Genomic DNA, 20,027 nt, shown 5'->3' with positions numbered 1-20,027 from the left:
TGCGCATGCTCTTGCCTCTCAATAGACTCTCTTTCCTCCCTTTTTACCTATTAAATCCTACCTGCCCTTCAGAACTCAGCTCAAGTGTTTTTTATTTTTTTTCCCTGGGTCACATCCCATTGGAAATTCTACCTCATGGTAAAGCCATATGCATTATTTAATTCAACTAGAAAATATTTCCCCTAAATAGGTGGAAATGTGACTTTAAAATCAGCTTGAAACCCTATTGTAAGTATAGAGTTCTTTTTCTAATAAATTCATTTTCCTTCTCACTTTAATAGCACTGGATATTACTATCTGCAACCGCCAGGTAAATTTTCCTTAAAAAAGACAATTTACTGCCTTCCCATAGACATGCTGAAACACAGACTCAAAGTATCATCATGACCCTGGAATTGCTTTCTATTTGTATGTAGAAAATAATCCATATCTTGTGGAAAAAGTCACAAAGCCTGTAATCTACTGTCTACAATAATAACCAGCTATACAAGTCAGAATAGACCCCGTTTCTGGACTTGAATAATATTTTGTATTTGTAAGATGGGGCAAAGAGAAGTTATATTATGGGTCATTTTTAAAAGGAAGCCTAGGCTGGCGCAGTGTCTCACGCCTGTAATCCCAGCACTTTGGGAGGCCGAGGTGGGCGGATCACAAGGTCAGGAGTTTGATGCCAGCCTGGCCAACATGGTGAAACCCCGTCTCTAGTAAAAATACAAACATTAGCCAGGCGTGGTGGTGTCCGCCTATAGTCCCAGCTACTCAGGAGGCTGAGGCAGGAGAATTGCTTGAACCTGGGAGGTGGAGGTTGCAGTGAGCCAAGATTGTACCACTGCATTCCAGCCTGGGTGACAGAGCAAGACTCTGTCTTGAAAAAAGCAAAAATAAAAATAAATTTAAAAAATTAAAAGGAAGCTAAAATAAAGTAGATCTTAGACTACTTCTTGAGTCATCTTGTCACTAACATGGCAACAGTTAATATTCGATACAGCTACAAATCTTATGGCTTAATGTAAATGTGGCTTTTAGTTTTGCTTTGCCATGTATTATTCTACTTTCTCATCTGTAAAGTAAGAGATTGTATAATATAATCACTAAGATTCCATGAGTCTATGGACTTTTAAAGCAGGGATAGGTTTTTTTTCACCAGTCACATTGTTGTCCCATTGGGATTTGGAGCCTCTAAATTACATGTCAAATAATTAATAAATTTCTTACGTTTATCAATGCCTGGTACTTTCCCAATACATTGTTTTGCATTAGAGATCCAGATGTGGAACACACCAGTCCTATACAATAGGAACTCATTGAAGGGCTGTTTATATATGCCTTATTTCATTTGATTCTCAGTACTGTTTCAGTATTTTGGGGAAAAAACGGGGCTTGGAAAGTTAAATGGCTTGCTTAAGGTCACATGGTAAGTAATGTGATAGAACTAAAATAAAACCATATCTTCTAACTCTCAAGAATTTTTCTATTGCACTAAAAATAGTTTGCAAGGTTCATGTGGCCAACATTCTAGAGCTGAGGCTAAATTTTATCACATTATCATTGTCATCCAAGATTTTCTTAAGTTCCTACAGTACAGGGAAACCTAAAATATTGCCTTGTCTAGGAAAGGCACACATCTCATTTAGGGAGATCACACTAAAAAGATCATGAACATATTTTCAAAATATAATGTGTTTGAGCTACTAAAAATGGAGGATTCCCAACTAATGATCTGTAGCAAAAGTCCATTTATTTGCTGTAATCTATGAAAAGAAACTTTTTAAAAAAGAATTCATCTTTCTTTCTCTGCTGGAAGCTTAGCCTAGCTGAACTGGTCTTGTGTTGTCTTTATGTCTACGTTATTTGTCAAGCCAGGCAGAGGGATGTTCAGTGGTTACAGTGTGAAGTCCAAACCTCTAATTTGGTAAACTAAAAACAGATCACTAGAACAAGTAGAATGTTACGGCACGTTTTTCGTGTTGAATAGAAATATAACTGTTAATCTCTATAAAGGATTTTCCTGAATAATTTTTGCAACATGTATGTTGTGCGCATGTCACATATTCAGGAAATCCAAACAAACTCCAGCTTCAGGGCTCGTGGGTCTTCTTAATACTCTCACCTAGGATTCTAACCTGGAGAATGTGTTTTCTTGTCCATGTCTCTAGCTCTACTGTCCATTTTGCCATCTCCAATTAGACACACCCACACACACAGTGTCTTAAATGTTTAAAATCTTAACTTATTAATATTACCATTACTTTTTGCACAGTTCTTCAGAGTTATGAAATTCGGTAGCTGGATGAATTTTACAACACTTCAGTAAAGCAGTTCCCACTACAGCCCTCTCAGTTTTACATATGAAGTCACAGTTCAAGTTAGAAAGTAACCTACCTATCTGAGGTTATGCTGCTTGTAATTTTCAGAACAGGAAACTAAGGCCAAGATGCCTTACTCTATGTCCTCATCATGTAGTTCCCTAAGCCACACACATAGGTAAATAGCATTATATAGTTCAATTTTTAAATTCTGTTGTACCGTATTTTACATGGTAAGTAAAAAACAATTCAAAATGGATAAGAGACCTAATCATAAGACCTGAAACCAAAATACTGCTGGGAAAGAACGCAGGGGAAAAACTCCTTGATGTGGTCCTTTGCGATGATTTCTTGGTATCACACGGAAGCTCAGGCTACAAAAACAAAAATAAATAAAAGGGGGTATGGAATATGTCAAACTAAAAAGCTTCTGCACAGCAAAGGAAACAATTAACAAAATAAAATAACAACCTACCGACTGGGAAAAAAATGTTTGCAAACCTCATATCTGAGAAAGAGCTAATATTCAAAATTTATGAGGAACTCGTACAACTCAATGGCAGAAAAGCAAATAACCTGATTTAGAAAACAGGCAAAAGACCTGAACAGACATTTCTCCAAAGACATTTAAAAAATATGGCCAACAGATACATTAAAAGGTGCTCAACATCGCTAAGCATCAAATAAAAGCAAATTAAAATTGCTTTGAGCTATCACTTCACACTTCATAAGGATGGCTATTCCAAAAAGACAAGTGATATAATAACAAACGTTGGTGAGAGTATGGAGAAAAGGGAACCCCAGTACATGGTTGGCAGGAATGTAGATTGGTGCAACCTTTATGGAAAACAATATGGAAGTCCCTAAAGAAATTAAAAGTAGGGCTACCATACAACCCAGCGATCCCTCTTCTGGGTACATACCCAAAAAAGATGAAATCACCACCTTGGAAAGGTATCTACACAGCCATCTTCATTGCAGCATTATTCACAATAGCCAAGATATGGAAACAACCTAAGTGTCTGTCAACAGACAAATGGATAAAGAAAATGTAGCCATACACAATGGAATATTATTCAACCTTAAAAAAGAACATGGAGGGACCTGGAGGACATTATGCTGAGTGAAATAAGTCAGACACAGAAAGAAAAATGTTGCGTGATCTCACTTACATGTGGAATTTTTTAAAAGGTCAAACATACAGAGAAAGAATAAAACTGGTTCACAGGGATGGGAGAAGGGGAGGAAATAGGGAGATGTAGGTCAAAGGATACAAAGTAGCAGAGATTTGTAGGATGAGGAAGTCTAGGGATCTAGTGTACGACATAAGGACTATAGTTAATAAAATTGTATTGGGGATTTTTGTTAAATAAGTAGATTTTAGCTGCTCTTGTCATAAAAATGTAACTACGTAAGACAATAAATACCTTAATTTGCTCCACCATAGTACCCATTTTAATATATATGTGTATATATCTCATAACAGCATGTTGTAAACCTCAAATATACATAGTTGACATTAATAAATCATTTTCATTAGGCCATTGCCTGGTACACCCCTATCCACTGGAAGCAAGCATGGGAAAAATTAGATACTGACATTGAATTTAACAGATGTTCAGTAGTATCTCCAACATTCCGGAAGCATGTGTTTCAGTGGACTGCATCTACAACTACAATAACTAAAGAAAAACAAGATCAACCTAAGGAAGATATCTCAAATTATCAGGTGGAACAAGCTCAAGTTTTTCTTAAGAGGTAAGGGTTGTTTGGTTTGTTTGTTTTAATGGGTCCTTCCCACAATTAGTAACTGAGCATGTGGGAATGACTGGATGACAAATGGATGTGTGATGTATAAATTAAATCAATAGTGATTTTTGGAAACTACTATTTTGAATAGAACTCATCGGGAAAACATAAAAACAGAAAGAGCAAGTGAATACTCATGGGGCAATGGAGGCTGGAGATCTTAACTAGATAGTATTGAGATGCCTCTGGCCATTTCACTTTTCATGGGCACTGTTATAAGAAGCAAGGTTGCTGCAGAGAGGGGAAGAGGTGAGGTATCCCCAAGTCTTTAGAGGTGCTTAGGTGGAGGGAGAGGTGCATCATCCAGGAATTTTATCTTGGATCAAGAGCTGCCTGTGGACAGAGGTGCAGAATATATTATTCATTTGTAGGCAAATGCTTCTGAAGTTATAATAAAAGTTCTGCCCACAAAGTTTAAAAAGTCGTATTCTCTTGGTCTTGAAATATGCTTTCACTTTAATTGTGCCTTCAACACTAATGCCACAGCATAAAATGACTTCTGAGTTCCATTTAGGCTTTTTTCTTTTACAGAGAGAAGGAAATCCCACCAACCGTTTTCCCCAATCGCAGCCCTTGGTGCCAGAATCCCTATGTCTCTGCACATCCTTACTGTCCTCTGATTGAACCACGCAATACATCCACTGCTGGAGGCAACTTGGATAGACAGCCCAGGTCTCGGTCAACCAGACCTAATCGAGCCTCAGGTCAGTTAAAAGAGTACTTGTTCCAGTGGAGTGTGCGTGTGTGTGCATGCACATGTGTTAACTAGTGGGTTAAGTGGTTAAAATTTGCTGAGTGTTAAAGATGATTCATATTCTCAAGAACAGATGGCTCTTAAAGGAAGTATTAAACCATTCACCTACATTTCCCCTAGGACAGTGTCTTTCACTGTGCTAGATAAATATCTGTCCTTGATAAATATCTGTTGAATGAATCAATGAATCAAAAGAACAGAGTGGCCAGCAAGAGTATGTATGATTCTTGAAGTTCAATGAAAAATACTTTTGTTTTTTCATTAGGCAGCAAAAACTGATCTTACAAGTTACTCTGTGTTGAAAAAATTTCATCTTTTCCAAACACACTCTTACGTTAATCCCCAATTCTTTCTCCGTCAGAAGTTTCTTAGGTCTTCTAAATAAAGCTTTTAGAGTTAGTATGATTAACACAGGCTCTGTAAATGGATTTTAGGAAGTCCCTGCACTTCCTACATTTGGCACAAAATTGTGTGTCTATATGATTTTTTCTGAGGAGAGGGTCCATGAAGTTCACCAGATGTCCACAAGTATTTAACAAGAACTGGAGTAGAAGAACATAAAGTCAAGAAGGAACCAGACCCTAAACTATTGGAGAAAGCCTGTTTAATACACCAGCAATATTCTGGTGAAGGTGTAATGATTCACAAACTTTGACTTAGGAAAGAAGAACTTGTTTTTTTAAAAAAATGAAATCTTAAGCAGGATCCCAATATATAAAATGCATAGGTGAGGAGGATGTAGCAATTTCCACTGCTCGTGACCCCCTTATTCTTCCTTTTCTCTTTGCCTGTGATCTTCAAGACACCACCAAATCACAAGACTCTCCATGAAACAATATGACAACCATTGTGTTAATATGCTAGCACATCATTGGGAAGTAGCACCCCCAAAATACTACCTTTCAGTAGTGGAATGATGGAAATTTTGTAAATTATTGAATATATTTCTTTTTCATAAAATTGTGTACCATGTAGCTCTATGCCTGAGTTTCCTCATCTGTAAAGATATGGGTCTGAAATTGAAGGCCTTTTTGGCAATAAACTTTGAGCATGTGTGTGAGTTTTAGATATAGATATATTAGATAGATGTAAAGAACTTTAGCCCTTTATAATCTTTAGTACTTTATGACTTAAATTTGAAGCTCTCAAGAAATACATTAATTTATGTTTTTCTTTAATTAATGATAACCTTCACTCTTTCACTTATTCTGAACAACTTATTTTCCAAAGAAATTTGATTTCAGAATTTTTGAGGCACTTTTCTATAATATAATGGTGGCAACTCATCTTGATTATTCAATAACATTTGCTATTCAACACAAAACACTTTACTGTATGTGCATATTTTGTAGCAGTATATTCAAAGATAGTTGCTTTGATACCTCTACAGTCTTTGTACATCGTTATATATAACTTTTTTATTTTTCCATTCACTAAATTTTCAGTATGAACAGATATACATCAGAATTATATGATTTTTCTTTTATTTCTACCGCAAAAGATGGCCACAAAGGAAAGATGTTATGAATGATTGGTTGCTGATTGATTGAATCAACTAATCCCTGAATTACCGGTTCATCTCCTTGAAAGTATATGTAACATGATTCTTCAAGGGAAAGTTACATGGTTTGTTATTTTTAATTTGCCTGCTACTGGAAAATTTGTCACCATTAGCACACACTTAATAGCTGGCAAAGAAAAGAAAATAGACAAAATAAAAAATAATTATACTTGGAAGTTGTTCAATCCTCCTCCATTTACCCTACAATAATAAATAGGCTAGTTTGCTGAGTTACAGAAGAATCTTAGAAAGAAATCTATCTTCTATCTGAAAATTGTCACCTTGTTTTAAACTGTGTCTCTCAAGTATGCTACAGAGGAGCCTAGAGACTAACAAATAGGATAATTTTAAAGAAACATCTACACACCGTACTTCCAACTTATGCTAAACACATTTTGTTTTTAAAAACATGTTAAAATACAGCAAGTATAACGTTAAAAGCACCTATATATTAATCATGCAGAATGAATGCATGTTAACATTTTGTTCTATTGTTTCACATTACTAAAAAGAAAAATTCACAAATTTGAAGTTCCCTTTAATTGTATTTGCAGTTCTGATCTGATATTGGAATAAATCATTCTGGTTCTCATTTTGTACTTTGTTTACATGCATATGGATCCATAGATATATATATATATTTAAAATAATTTGTGTGTTTTTAATTTGCATAAATGGCATCATGCTAAGTATGCCTGCTCTTTCTGACTTCCTATAATTTGGGAGATTTAACTATAGTAACATAGATAGACCTAATTCAGTCACCTTAGTTATTATGTAGTATTTCATTATACAAATTTACTGTATCTTGTTTTTTCCCCATTAATATTTTTCTCATCAACAATGTAGATTAAAAATTTTTTAATTTTTTTAAATTTTCTTTTTTACTTCAGAAAAATTTGCCAAGTCTTTGAATGCATCCAAGAAAATGTTATATCTGTGGCCATGATTATCCTTGTGCCTGTCTACTTGCGCATACATACAAAGGTTCCTTTGGGGTTCATACCTAAACTTTTTAAATCTTCTAAAATTCCTACATGTACTTATGCAGTTGTATAGTACCTGTATCTTCAACTTCATTAGATTTTGCTAAACTGCTCTAGGAAGAATTTTGCTAATTTATACTCCCACCAACATAGTAAAATATTTCCCATTCCCCTTATTCTCACCTAACTTTGTATTGCCAGAATCTTAAATTATGTTCCAATCTGATGGACATTAACTACTAATTCATTATCTTAATGTGAAGTTCTTCTTTAATAGTGATGTTGTGCATATTTTCATATGTAAAAAAATAAAAAATCTTTCCCTATCTCATAATAAAAAAATTACGTGCTTACATTTATTAATTTTGGGGGGTATCCATTCCCTCAATCATTTATCCTCTGAGTTACAAACAATCCAGTTATACCCTTCAAGTTAGTTTAAAATGTACAATTAAGTTATTATTGACTGTAGTCACCCTATTGTACTGTCAAATAGTAGGTCTTATTCATTCTTTCTTTATTTTTTTGTATCCATTAACCATCCTTACCTCCCTACAACCCAAGTCCCCCACTACCCTTCCCAGCCTCTGGCAACCATCCTTCTACTCTCTATGTCCATCAGTTCAATTGTTTTACTTTTTAGATCCTACAAATAAGTGAGAACATTGTGTGTTTATATTTATCTCTGATAGTTTTTCCAATTTGCTTTTTGTGTATGTCTTTAATATATTTGAAGTTGTTTTTATGTATGGTATGAAATAGTGACCTCAGATTTCTTCCATATGGAAAACGATTTGTCTCAACACCAGAGAGTGTGTCCATCGTGTGCACACTGATTTCTAATACCACCTTCCTCCTATGCTTGGGTCTGGGTCTGTGCTCTCTAGAGTGTTCTATTGATCTATCGCTGTGTCAATAACACTGTTCCCGTTGTTATTTGTCTATAATCATTCTTTTGCTCTCTTCTTGCTCTTCCCTGTCAGTGTCATTTGGCTTTCCTTAAACTTTTTACTCCTCTTTACAAGAAACATTTTTACCAAGTTTTACATAGAAAAACCATCTTGTTGGTAGTTTGATTAAAATGGTAAGAAATTTAAAGGTCATGTTTAGAGAAAGTTGATACCTTTATGATACTGAGTCCATGGTACATGAAATCAACTGTCAATTCATTCAGATTTCTTTCATGGCTTTCATTGATACTTTGTCATTTTTTTCCCATAAAATTCTTGTACTTTTTTGCTAGATTTCTGACCCAGGCAGGTATATTGATTTGTTGTTATTGTTGCTACTGCTTTTGAAAATGCTATCTTTTTCTATAACATTTTTTTCACTCTTTTAAAGAAGAGGAAAATTATCTTTGTATATTGCTCATGTTTCAACACATTTTCTGAACTTTTCAGTTTTAATAGCTTGTAGTCTTGTGGGGTTTTTTTGTTGTTGTTTCTTTGTTTGTTTTTGAGACAGAGTCTTGCTCTTTCACCCTGGCTGGAGTGCAGTGGCACGGTATCAGCTCACTGCAACCTCCATTTCCCTAGTTCAAGTGATTCTCGTACCTCAGCCTCCCGAGTAGCTGAAATTACAGGTGTGCGCCACTACACCCAGCTAATTTTTCTATTTTTAGTAGAGACGGGTTCGCCATGTTGGCCAGGCTGGTCTCAAATTCCTGACCTCAAGTGATCTGCCCTCCTTGGCCTTCCCAAGTGCTGGGATTACAGGCATGAGCCACCGTGCTTGGCCACATTGGTTGTTTTATCCCCCTCTGTATTGTACAAATGTGTACAAATGACATCTTTTCTTTCCAATACTTGTAAATTTATATCATGTTCTTGCATTATTGCATTGACAATAATGTGAGATAGTTCCAATGAGCATGGCCAACTTTGTCTTATTCATATTTTTAATCGGGATGCATCTAAAGTGACGTCATTTAGTGGAAGGTTTGCTGAAAGTCACCACTGAGCATTCATTTTGCTGAGAATTTGTTCCTGTGGGAATTAACATAAATTTGGGGGAATGTTCTGAATTCTACAATGTGTGGGGTTAGGAATTTTATTCAATATAATGAAGGTCAAATGCACAGGGCCTCTAGCTAACTTTGTGGCTATGGATTATTAGAGGATTAAGTATGATATGACACTCATCCTGCCCCTCGGTGTTCACAACAAACTAAAATGCCAGAAACCACTCATGGGTAATAAATATTTCTGGTGATTTGGGAGTCATGACCAGAGGTTTCATTAAAGCTCCCTCCCTACACACAAAAAAATAGTGAGTAGATTCTCTTTAAGAGTTCTTTCAACTGGCCCCAATAGGGGTTACCCTTGGCTCCTCATGCCATGCACTACCAAAGCTCTTGCCATAATTGCCCTCTCTGTCTCTTTCAGAAGAGTTCCCACTCCCATAGCTTTAGGAGTCACCATACCTTCTACCAAAAGCCTGGTAAGGTATCCTCCCCCTATCCTAAGAGGAATCTGATAGCAGATGTCAAGAGGAAACATTTTTCACCTCCTTATAAATTCCACTATTATTTTGACTTCACAAATAAGAATTTAATAAGTGGTGGACCTAGAAAATTTTCCACCTTTGAACCTTTTATTAATGTTATAAAATACAGAAAGAACAAAAAAGACACTTCTCAACCCACTTCCCCAAGTAAAAAATACTAATATGTTGTCATATTTGCACTAATTATTTTTAAAATAAGCATTATATGTCAAACAAAAGTCTCCCAGATTTCTTTTTCTAGTCCTAGTCCTATTCCCCTCCTTTGCTCCCTGAAGCAACATCCATGAACTAGGGATATTTTTTCTTTTTGCTATTGTCTTGTTTGTTTTTCATTGCTTAACTCAAATCTAACTTCAAATTCAAACATTTTTCCACTATCAACTGTTGAAGCTCAAAAACTCATCTGTAGCTGCAAATATGTATTTCAAACCTACATAACCAAAGCAAATGTTGCAAAAGACCATATTGATTTTTCTAAGTATGACAGATTCTGATATTTCGTACTCTTTTATTTCATTTTAAAATACTTGCCATGACCTTCTAAATTTATTTCATAACCAATAGAGAGGGCAAGATTTGCTGTTTAAGAAACATTGCTTTAGAAATATTTACGAAAAGACAAGAGCAATGGAAAAGGCTCAGAGGAGATAGCATTGGAACTAAGGTATTGAAGGTTGAATAGGAGTTATTCAGGTTGAAAAGAGTGTGGGCAAAGCATTCTGAGTAGAGGAAACGGTACATATTAAAAGTACAAGGAGGCAAGAGTAAACTTTGGGTTCAGTGAACAGTGAGAAATTGTATCCGACTGAAATGTAAGTAGAAATTGAGGTGTTAGCCCAGAAAGTTTGGTAAGGACTAGATGTTAGAGGTATGTGTACACCACTATGTTAGAGTTTCGACTGTATTATGAAAATACTGAGAAGGCACCAATTGGATTTTAAATAGGTGCCCCATATAGTTAGATCTGTGTTTGAAAGAGAACTTGAAAAGCAATGTGAAAAATGGAGTAGGAAAGATTCCAAACTCTTTATCTCCAGCCCAACATTCTATTCTGAACCTTTGATTTATGAGGCTAATTGCTTATAATCTCAGCTGGATGCTCTACAAGTATCTCATTCCCAGAATGTTCAAAACAACTCATCATTGTCTTTCCCTCAAAGTCTGTCATTCCACTGATTTTCCTTATATAAGTGAATGCCATTCAGAAACCTGAGGTATCCTGATGGTCTTTCTCTACTCCTTTTCCTTCCTCAGCTCCCAAGTATAATCAGTTCTTGTTTATGTATCCTAAACATTTCTTCTCTTACTTAAAAATCTTCATTTTCTCCCTATTGTCCTCATGGTGGAGTCCAAACCCATAAAATTGTTTAAGTATCTTTGAGCCTGGGCTGGCCTATCTGATCACACATTCGCCTTCTTGCATTCTATGCTTTAGTCATCTTGAAGTTCTTCCAGTTCTTCAAACACACCGTGACTACCTCCAGGCCTTCACACATTCTCTCACCCCTCCTCTTCTCATGGATAATTCTTTTTCATCCTTAAAGTTTCTACTTATATGTCACTGCCTCCAAAGAACCCATCTCTGGTCCCCACCAAATGAGTTTTTTGCTCCTAATATGTGTACTTAGTAATATCTTATACTCATCAAGCGAAGCGTTTGTTGCACTGTATTGTAAATTACCTTTTATCTCTGGACTATAAGTGTTAAATTGCTTTTATTTTGCTCATCTTTTTGTCACTTGCACCAAACTCAGTGCATGACATATAGGAAGGAGTTAATATGTGTATACTGAAGGACAGACTGAGAAAAAGACACTGAAGATTTTTAAATGGCATCTCATAGAGTTAGAATGGTATTTCAATGAGAATTTTGGAAGCAATATAAAAAATAAAGTGGAGTATAAAATATCCCCAAATCTAGAAAAAAAAAAAGCAGTAAGGAAGAAGCAAAGGATAAGAAAAGAAAGGAACAACAAAAAAAAAGATTAGAGAGAAAGACCAAGCACAAGTAAGTCTAGTAGAGTTGTAATTTGAGTCCCAAAAGGAGATGATGGAGAGGTTGAGACAGAACAATATTTAAATAAATAATGGAAAAAATTCTCAAAAACTGATACAAAGACATCAAGCCACAGAATTAAGAACAATAATAAATCCCAAGCAGCATAAATACAAAGGAAACCACATCTATGTACATCATAATAAAAGTTGAGAAAACCAAATATGGCAGTCATAAGATAATAGAATGAGAGCCTCAACATGCTAGCGGAACTTCTAATCCTGAGTTCTATATTAAGGAAAAATACACCTGAGGGGGTGAAGGTAAAATAAGGACATTTTCTGACAAACAAAAACTGGAAGGATTCATTAATGCCAAATCCATAGTAAGGAAATATCAATGGAAATACTTCAGATAGAAAGAAAATTATCCCACATGAACATGCAGACCTATAGGGAGAAGTAAAAAAAAAAAAATGGAAACAATAAAAACATGAACAAACATAAATGTTTACTGTACAAAACAATACTGACGTTGTCTTACAGGGTTTTACATTTAGATAGAATTTAAATACATGACGGCTGTATAGTTTCCTAGGGAGGGCTACCTTCACAAAGCACCACAAACTTGATGTCTTAAAATAAATTTATTATCTCACAATACTGAGGCAGAAATCCAAAAGCAAGGTGTTGGCAAGGCCATGCTCACTTTGAAGACTTTAGAAAATTATCTTTCCTTGCATCTTCTTAATTTCTAGTCATTGCCGGCATTCCTTGATACTCCTTGGCTTATTGATCCATTGCTATAATTTCTGCCTCTGTCTTCATATGGCCTTACTTCCTGTGTGTCCGTGTCCAATTTCTCTCTTCTTTATAAGAACATCAGTCATTGGGTTAAGGCCTATACTAATCCACCACGACCTCATCTTAACCTTATTACATCTCCAAATACCCTATGTCCAAATAAAGTCACGTTCGCAGGTTCCAAGGGTTAGGACTTCAACATATCTTTCAGGGAAACAATTCAATCCATTACAACAGAAATAGGAGAAAAGTTGGGAGAGGACTAAATGGAGTTAAAGTACTCTAAATTTTCTATTTTATCCAATAAGTTGTAAAAATAGCAACTCATATTAGACTTTAATAAATCAAAAATACATGTTGTAATATAGGATGGAAACTAAAAGAATAGTATAAGAATGTCGGCCTGGCACAGTGGCTCATGCTGGTAATCCCAGCACTCTGGGAGGTCAAGGCAGGCAGATCACCTGAGGTCAGGAGTTTGAGACCAGCCTGGCAATGTGGTGAAATCCCCTCTCTACTAAAAATACAAAAATTAGCTGAGCATGGTGGTGTGCACCTGTAATCCCAGCTACTCTGGAGGCTGAGGCATGAGAATCGCTTGAACCCAGGAGGCGGAGGTTGCAGTGAGCCGAGATCGCGCCATTGCACTCCAGCCTGGGCAAGAAGAGTGAAACTCTGTCTCAAAGAACAAAAAGATATGTCATACTTTCATTATCATTCAGTTAAAAATATATATTTTCCAACGTAATATCTTCTTTGATACAAGGGATATTTGGGGAAAATATATCACCAAGAAATTGGGTTTATTTCAGGAATGCAAAGCTGATTATAAAGAGGAAAATTATATAATCATCTCAAAGTAAAAGCATTTGATAAAATATTCACTCCATACCCACAAGAGAACATTAGAATATTAGGACTAGAAAGAATTTTCTTTTTTTTCTTTTTATTTATTTATTATATTATACTTTATGTTCTAGGGTACATGTACACAACGTGCAGGTTTGTTACATATGTATACATGTGCCATGTTGGTGTGCTGCAACCATTAACTCGTAATTTACATTAGGTATATCTCCTAATGCTATCCCTCCCCCAGCCCCCAACCCCACAACAGGCCCGGTGTGTGATGTTCCCCTTCCTGTTTCCAAGCGTTCTCATTGTTCAATTCTCACCTATGAGTGAGAACATGTGGTGTTTGGTTTTCTGTTCTTGCGATAGTTTGCTGAGAATGATGGTTTCCAGCTGCATCCATGTCCCTACAAAGGACATGAACTCATCCTTTCTATGGCTGCATAGTATTCCATGGTGTATATGTGCCACATTTTCTTAATCCAGTCTATCACTGAGGGACATTTGGGTTGGTTCCAAGTCTTTGCTGTTGTGAATAGTGCTGCAATAAACATATGTGTGCATGTGTCTTTAGAGCAGCAATTTGTAATCCTTTGAGTATATACCCAGTAATGGGATTGGTGGATCAAATGGTATTTCTAGTTCTAGATCCTTGAGGAATTACCACATGGTCTTCCACAATGGTTGAACTAGTTTACATTCCCACAAACAGTGTAAAAGCATTCCTATTTCTCCACATCCTCTCCAGCACCTGTTGTTTCCTTTTTAATGATCACCATTCTAACTGGTGTGAGATGGTATCTCATTGTGGTTTTGATTTGCATTTCTCTGATAGCTAGTGATGATAAGCATTTTTTCATGTGTCTGTTGGATGCATAAATGTCTTCTTTTGAGAAGTGTCTGTTCATATCCTTTGCCCACTTTGTGATGGGGTTGTTTGATTTTTTCTTATAAATTTGTTTGAGTTCTTTGTAGGTTCTGGATATTAGCCCTTTGTCAGATGAGTAGATTGCAAAAATGTTCTCCCATTCTGTAGGTTGTCTGTTCATTCTGATGGTAGTTTCTTTTGCTGTGCAGAAGCTCTTTAGTTTAATTAGATCCCATTTGTCAATTTTGGCTTTTGTTGCCATTGCTTTTGGTGTTTTAGACATGAAGTCCTTGCCCATGCCTATGTCCTGAATGGTATTGGCTAGGTTTTCTTCTAGGGTTTTTATGGTTTTAGGTCTAACATTTAAGTCTTTAATCCATCTTGAATTAATTTTTGTCTAAGGTGTAAGGAAGGGATCCAGTTTCAGCTTTCTACATATGGCTAGTCAGTTTTCCCAGCACCAGTTATTAAATAGAGAATCCTTTCCCCATTTCTTGTTTTTGCCAGGTTTTTCAAAGATCAGATGGTGGTAGATGTGTGGTATTATTTCTGAGACCTCTGTTCTGTTCCATTGGTCTATATCTCTGTTTTGGTACCAGTACCATGCTGTTTTTGTTACTGTAGCCTTGTAGTATAGTTTGAAGTCACGTAGTGTGATGCCTCCAGCTTTGTTCTTTTGGCTTAGGATTGTCTTGGCAATGCGGGCTCGTTTTTGGTGCCATATGAACTTTAATGTAATTTTTTCCAATTCTGTGAAGAAAGTCATAGGTAGCTTAATGGGGATGGCATTGAATGTATAAATTACCTTGGGCAGTATGGCCATTTTCACGATATTGATTCTTCCTATCCATGAGCATGGAATGTTCATCCATTTGTTTGTGTCCTCTTTTATTTCATTGAGCAGTGGTTTGTAGTCCTCATTGAAGAGGTCCTTCACATCCCTTGTAACTTGGATTCCTAGGTATTTTATTCTCTTTGAAACAATTGTGAATGGGAGTTAACTCATGATTTGGCTCTCTGTTTGTCTGTTATTGGTGTATAAGAATGCTTGTGATTTTTGCACATTGATTTTGTATCTTGAGACTGCTGCAGTTGCTTATCAGCTTAAGGAGATTTTGTTTTGAGATGATGGGTTTTCTAAATATACAATCCTGTCATCTACAAACAGTGACAATTTGACTTCCTCTTTTCCTAATTGAATACCCTTTATTTCTTTGTCTAGCCTGATTGCCCTGGCCAGAACTTCCAACACTATGTTGAATAGGAGTGGTGAGAGAAGGCATCCCTGTCTTGTGCCAGTTTTCAAAGGGTATGCTTCCAGTTTTTGCCCATTTAGTATAATATTGGCTGTGGGTTTGTCATAAATAGCTCTTATTATTTTGAGATACATTCCATCAATACCGAATTTATTGAGAGTTTTTAGCATGAAGGGCTGTTGAATTTTGTCAAAGGCCTTTTCTGCATCTATTGAGATAATCACGTAGTTTTAGTCTTTGGTTCTGTTTATATGTTGGATTACGTTTATTGATTTGCATATGTTGAACCAGCCTTGTATCCCAAGGATGAAGCCCACTTGATCATGGTGGATAAGCTTGCTGATGTGCTGCTGGATTCGTATTGCCAGTATTTTATTGAGGATTTTTGCATCGATGTTCATCAGGGACATTGGTCTAAAAATCTCTTTTTGTGTGTGTCTCTGCCAGGCTCTGGTATCAGGATGATGTTGGCCTCATAAAATGAGTTAGGGAGGATTCCCTCTTTTTCTATTGATTGGAATAGTTTCAGAAGGAGTGGTACCAGCTCCTCCTTGTACCTCTAGTAGAATTCGACTGTGAATCCGTCTGGTCTTGGACTTTTTTTGGTTGGTAGGCTATTAATTATTGCCTCAATTTCAGAGCCTGCTATTGGTGTATTCAGGGATTCAACTTCTTCCTGGTTTAGTCTTGGGAGAGTGTATGTGTCCAGGAATTTATCCATTTCTTCTAGTCTTTCTAGTTTATTTGCATAGAGGTGTTTATAGTATTCTCTGATGGTAGTTTGTATTTGTGTGGGGTCGATGGTGATATCCCCTTTATCATTTTTTATTGCATCTATTTGATTCTTCTCTCTTTTCTTATTTATTAGTCTTGATAGTGGTCTATCAATTTTGTTGATCTTTTCCAAAAAATCAGCTCCTGGATTCATTGATTTTTTGAAGGGTTTTTTGTGCCTCTATCTCCTTCAGTTCTGCTCTGATCTTCGTTATTTCTTGCCTTCTGCTAACTTTTGAATGTGTTTCCTCTTGCTTCTCTAGTTCTTTTAATTGTTATGTTAGGGTGTCAATTTTAGATCTTTCCAGCTTGCTCTTGTGGGCATTTAGTGCTATAAAGTTCCCTCTACACACTGCTTTAAATGTGTCCCAGAGATTCTGGTATGTTGTATCTTTGTTCTCATTGGTTTCAAAGAACATCTTTATTCTGCCTTCATTTTGTTAGGTACCCACTAGTCATTCAGGAGCAGGTTGTTCAGTTTCCATGTAGTTGTGTGGCTTTGAGTGAGTTTCTTAATCCTGAGTTCTAGTTTGATTGCACTATGGTCTGAAAGACAGTTTGTTGTAATTTCTGTCCTTTTACATTTGCTGAAGAGTGCTTTACTTCCAACTATGTGGTCAATTTTGGAATAAGTGCAATGTGTTGCTGTGAAGAATGTATATTCTGTTGATTTGGGGTGGAGAGTTCTGTAGATTTCTATTAAGTCCGCTTGGTGCAGAGTTCAGTTCAATTCCTGGATATCATTGTTAACTTTCTGTCTCATTGATCTGTCTAATGTTGACAGTGGGGTGTTAAAGTCTCCCATTACTATTGTGTGGGAGTCTAATTCTCTTTGTAAGTCTCTTAGGACTTCCTTTATGAATCTGGGTGCTCCTGTATTGGGTGCATATATATTTAGGATAGTTAGCTCTTCTTGTTGAATTGATCCCTTTACCATTATGTAATGGCCTTCTTAGTCTCTTGATCTTTGTTGGTTTAAAGTCTGTTGTATCAGAGACTAGGATGCAACCCCTGCCTTTTTTTTGTTTTCCATTTGCTTGGTAGATCTTCTTCCATCCCTTTATTTTGAGCCTACATGTGTCTCTGCATGTGAGATGGGTCTCCTGAATATAGCAAACTGATGGGTCTTAACTCTTTATCTGATTTGCCAGTCTGTGTCTTTTAATTGGAACATTTAACCCATTTACATTTAAGGTTAATATTGTTATGTGTGAACTCGATCCTGTCATGTTAGCTGGTTATTTTGCTTGTTAGTTGATGCAGTTTCTTCCTAGCATTGACGGTCTTTACAATTTGGCATGTTTTTGCAGTGGCTGGTACCAGTTGTTCCTTTTCATGTTTAGTGCTTCCTTCAGGAGCTCTTGTAGGGCAGACCTGGTGGTGACAGCATTTGCTTGTCTGTAAAGGATTTTATTTCTCCTTCACTGATGAAACTTAGTTTGGCTGGATATGAAATTCTGGGTTGAAAATTCTTTTCTTTAAGAATGTTGAATATTGGCCCCCACTCTCTTCTGGCTTGTAGAGTTTCTGCCGAGAGATCCGCTGTTAGTCTGATGGGCTTCCCTTTGTGGGTAATCCGACCTTTCTCTCTGGCTGCCCTTAACATTTTCTCCTTCATTTCTACTTTGGTGAATCTAACAATTATGTGTCTTAGAGTTGCTCTTCTCAAGGAGTATCTTTGTGGCGTTCTCTGTATTTCCTGAATTTGAATGTTGGCCTGCCTTGCTAGGTTGGGGAAGTTCTCCTGGATAATATCCTGCAGAGTATTTTCCAACTTGGTTCTATTCTCCCCGTCACTTTCAGGTACACCAATCAGACGTAGGTTTTGTTTTTTCACACAGTCCCATATTTCTTGGAGGCTTTATTCATTTCTTTTTACTCTTTTTTCTCTACACTTCTCTTCTCGCTTCATTTCATTCATTTGATCTTCAATCGCTGATACTCTTTCTTCCAGTTGATCGAGTCAGTTACTGAAGCTTGTGCATTTGTCACATAGTTCTCGTGTTATGGTTTTCATCTCTATCAGTTCTTTTAAGGTCTTCTCTGCATTGATTATTCTAGTTATCCATTCATCCATTCTTTTTTCAATGTTTTTAGTTTCTTTGCTCTGGGTTTGTACTTCCTCCTTTAGCTTGGAGAAGTTTGATTGTCTGAAGCCTTCTTCTCTCAACCCATCAAAGTCATTCTCCATCCAGCTTTGTTCTGTTGCTGGCGAGGAGCTGTGTTCCTTTGGAGGGAGAGAGGTGCTCTGATTTTTAGAATTTTCAGCTTTTCTGCACTGCTTTTTCCCCATCTTTGTGGTTTTATCTACCTTTGGTCTTTGATGATGGTGATGTACAGATGGGGTTTTGGTGTGGATGTCCTTTCTGTTAGTTTTCCTTCTAACAGTCAGGACCCTCAGCTGCAGGTCTGTTGGAGTTTGCTTGAGGTCCACTCCAGACCCTGTTTGCCAGGGTATCAGCAGCAGAGGCTGCAGAAGAGTGAATATTGCTGAACAGCAAATGTTGCTGTCTGATCATTCCTCAGGAAGCTTCGTCTCAGAAGTGTACCTGACCATGTGAGGTGTGAGGTGTCAGTTTGCCCCTAGTCGGGGATGTCTCCCAGTTAGGCTACTCAGGGGTCAGGGACCCACTTGAGCAGGCAGTCTGTCCATTCTCAGATCTCAAACTCCATGCTGGGAGAACCACTGCTCTCTTCAAAGCTGTCAGACAGGGACATTTACATCTGCAGAGGTTTCTGCTGCCTTTTGTTTAGCTATGCCCTATCCCCAGAGGTGGAGTCTACAGAGGCAGGCAGGCGTCCTTGAGCTGCGGTGGGCTCCACCCAGTTCGAGAATCCTGGCTGCTTTGTTTACCTACTTAAGTCTCAGCAATGGCGGGCACCCCTCCCCTAGCTTCGCTGCCGCCTTGCTTTTAGATCTCAGACTACTGTGCTAGCAATGAGGGAGGCTCTATGGGCATGGGACCCTCTGAGCCAGGCATGGGATATAATTTCTTGGTGTGCCGTTTGCTAAGACCCTTGGTAAAGTACAGTATTAGGGTGGGAGTGACCCAATTTTCCAGGTGTTTTGTGTCATGGTTTCCCTTGGCTAGGAAAGGGAATTCCCTTCCCCCTTGCACTTCCTGGGTGAGGGGATGGCTCTCCCTGCTTCGGCTCTCGCTCGTTGGGCTACACCCACTGTCCTTCACCCACTGTCCAACACTGCCCAGTGAGATGAACCCAGTACCTCAGTTGGAAATGCAGAAATCACCCATCTTCTGTGTCAAGCTCTCAGCTTGAGGCTGCAGCTGTTCCTATTTGGCCATCTTGGCACCACCTCCGAAGAATTTTCTTAATCTGACAAATGATATTTGCAAAACTCCTAAATCAAGCAATATCATACTTAATGGTGAAGTAGGTGCAGTGGTGGAAGTTTTTTCCTTGAAGTGCTGAGCAAAACAAGAATTTTCTTTATGATGACTTCTATTCAACATTGTACTAGAAGTCTGTGTGAAATAAGGCAAGAAAAATGAATATACACATACTAATTATCCCATAAACCAGCAATTTCATTCCCA

The 20,027-nt window shown here is 37.2% G+C and overlaps 1 protein-coding gene across 3 annotated transcripts in view; it reads left to right on the top strand.

Annotated features, from left to right (window-relative positions):
- LMNTD1 (lamin tail domain containing 1) overlaps positions 1 to 20,027 on the top strand; it is a 55,025-nt gene that overhangs the window by 22,025 nt on the left and 12,973 nt on the right. For all 3 annotated transcript variants that reach the window (XM_050746741.1, XM_050746740.1, XM_050746739.1), the window contains 2 exons: positions 3,847 to 4,064; positions 4,647 to 4,819. In XM_050746741.1, coding sequence (XP_050602698.1) covers positions 3,847 to 4,064; positions 4,647 to 4,819 — 391 coding nt within the window. The remainder of the gene's footprint in view (positions 1 to 3,846; positions 4,065 to 4,646; positions 4,820 to 20,027) is intronic.

This window comes from Macaca thibetana, chromosome 11 (genome assembly GCF_024542745.1).
Source record: "Macaca thibetana thibetana isolate TM-01 chromosome 11, ASM2454274v1, whole genome shotgun sequence".
NCBI classification, from domain to species: Eukaryota; Metazoa; Chordata; class Mammalia; order Primates; family Cercopithecidae; genus Macaca; species Macaca thibetana.
The sequence above is the reverse complement of the archived record's forward strand: the minus strand, read 5'-3'. Positions and strand labels throughout refer to the sequence as shown.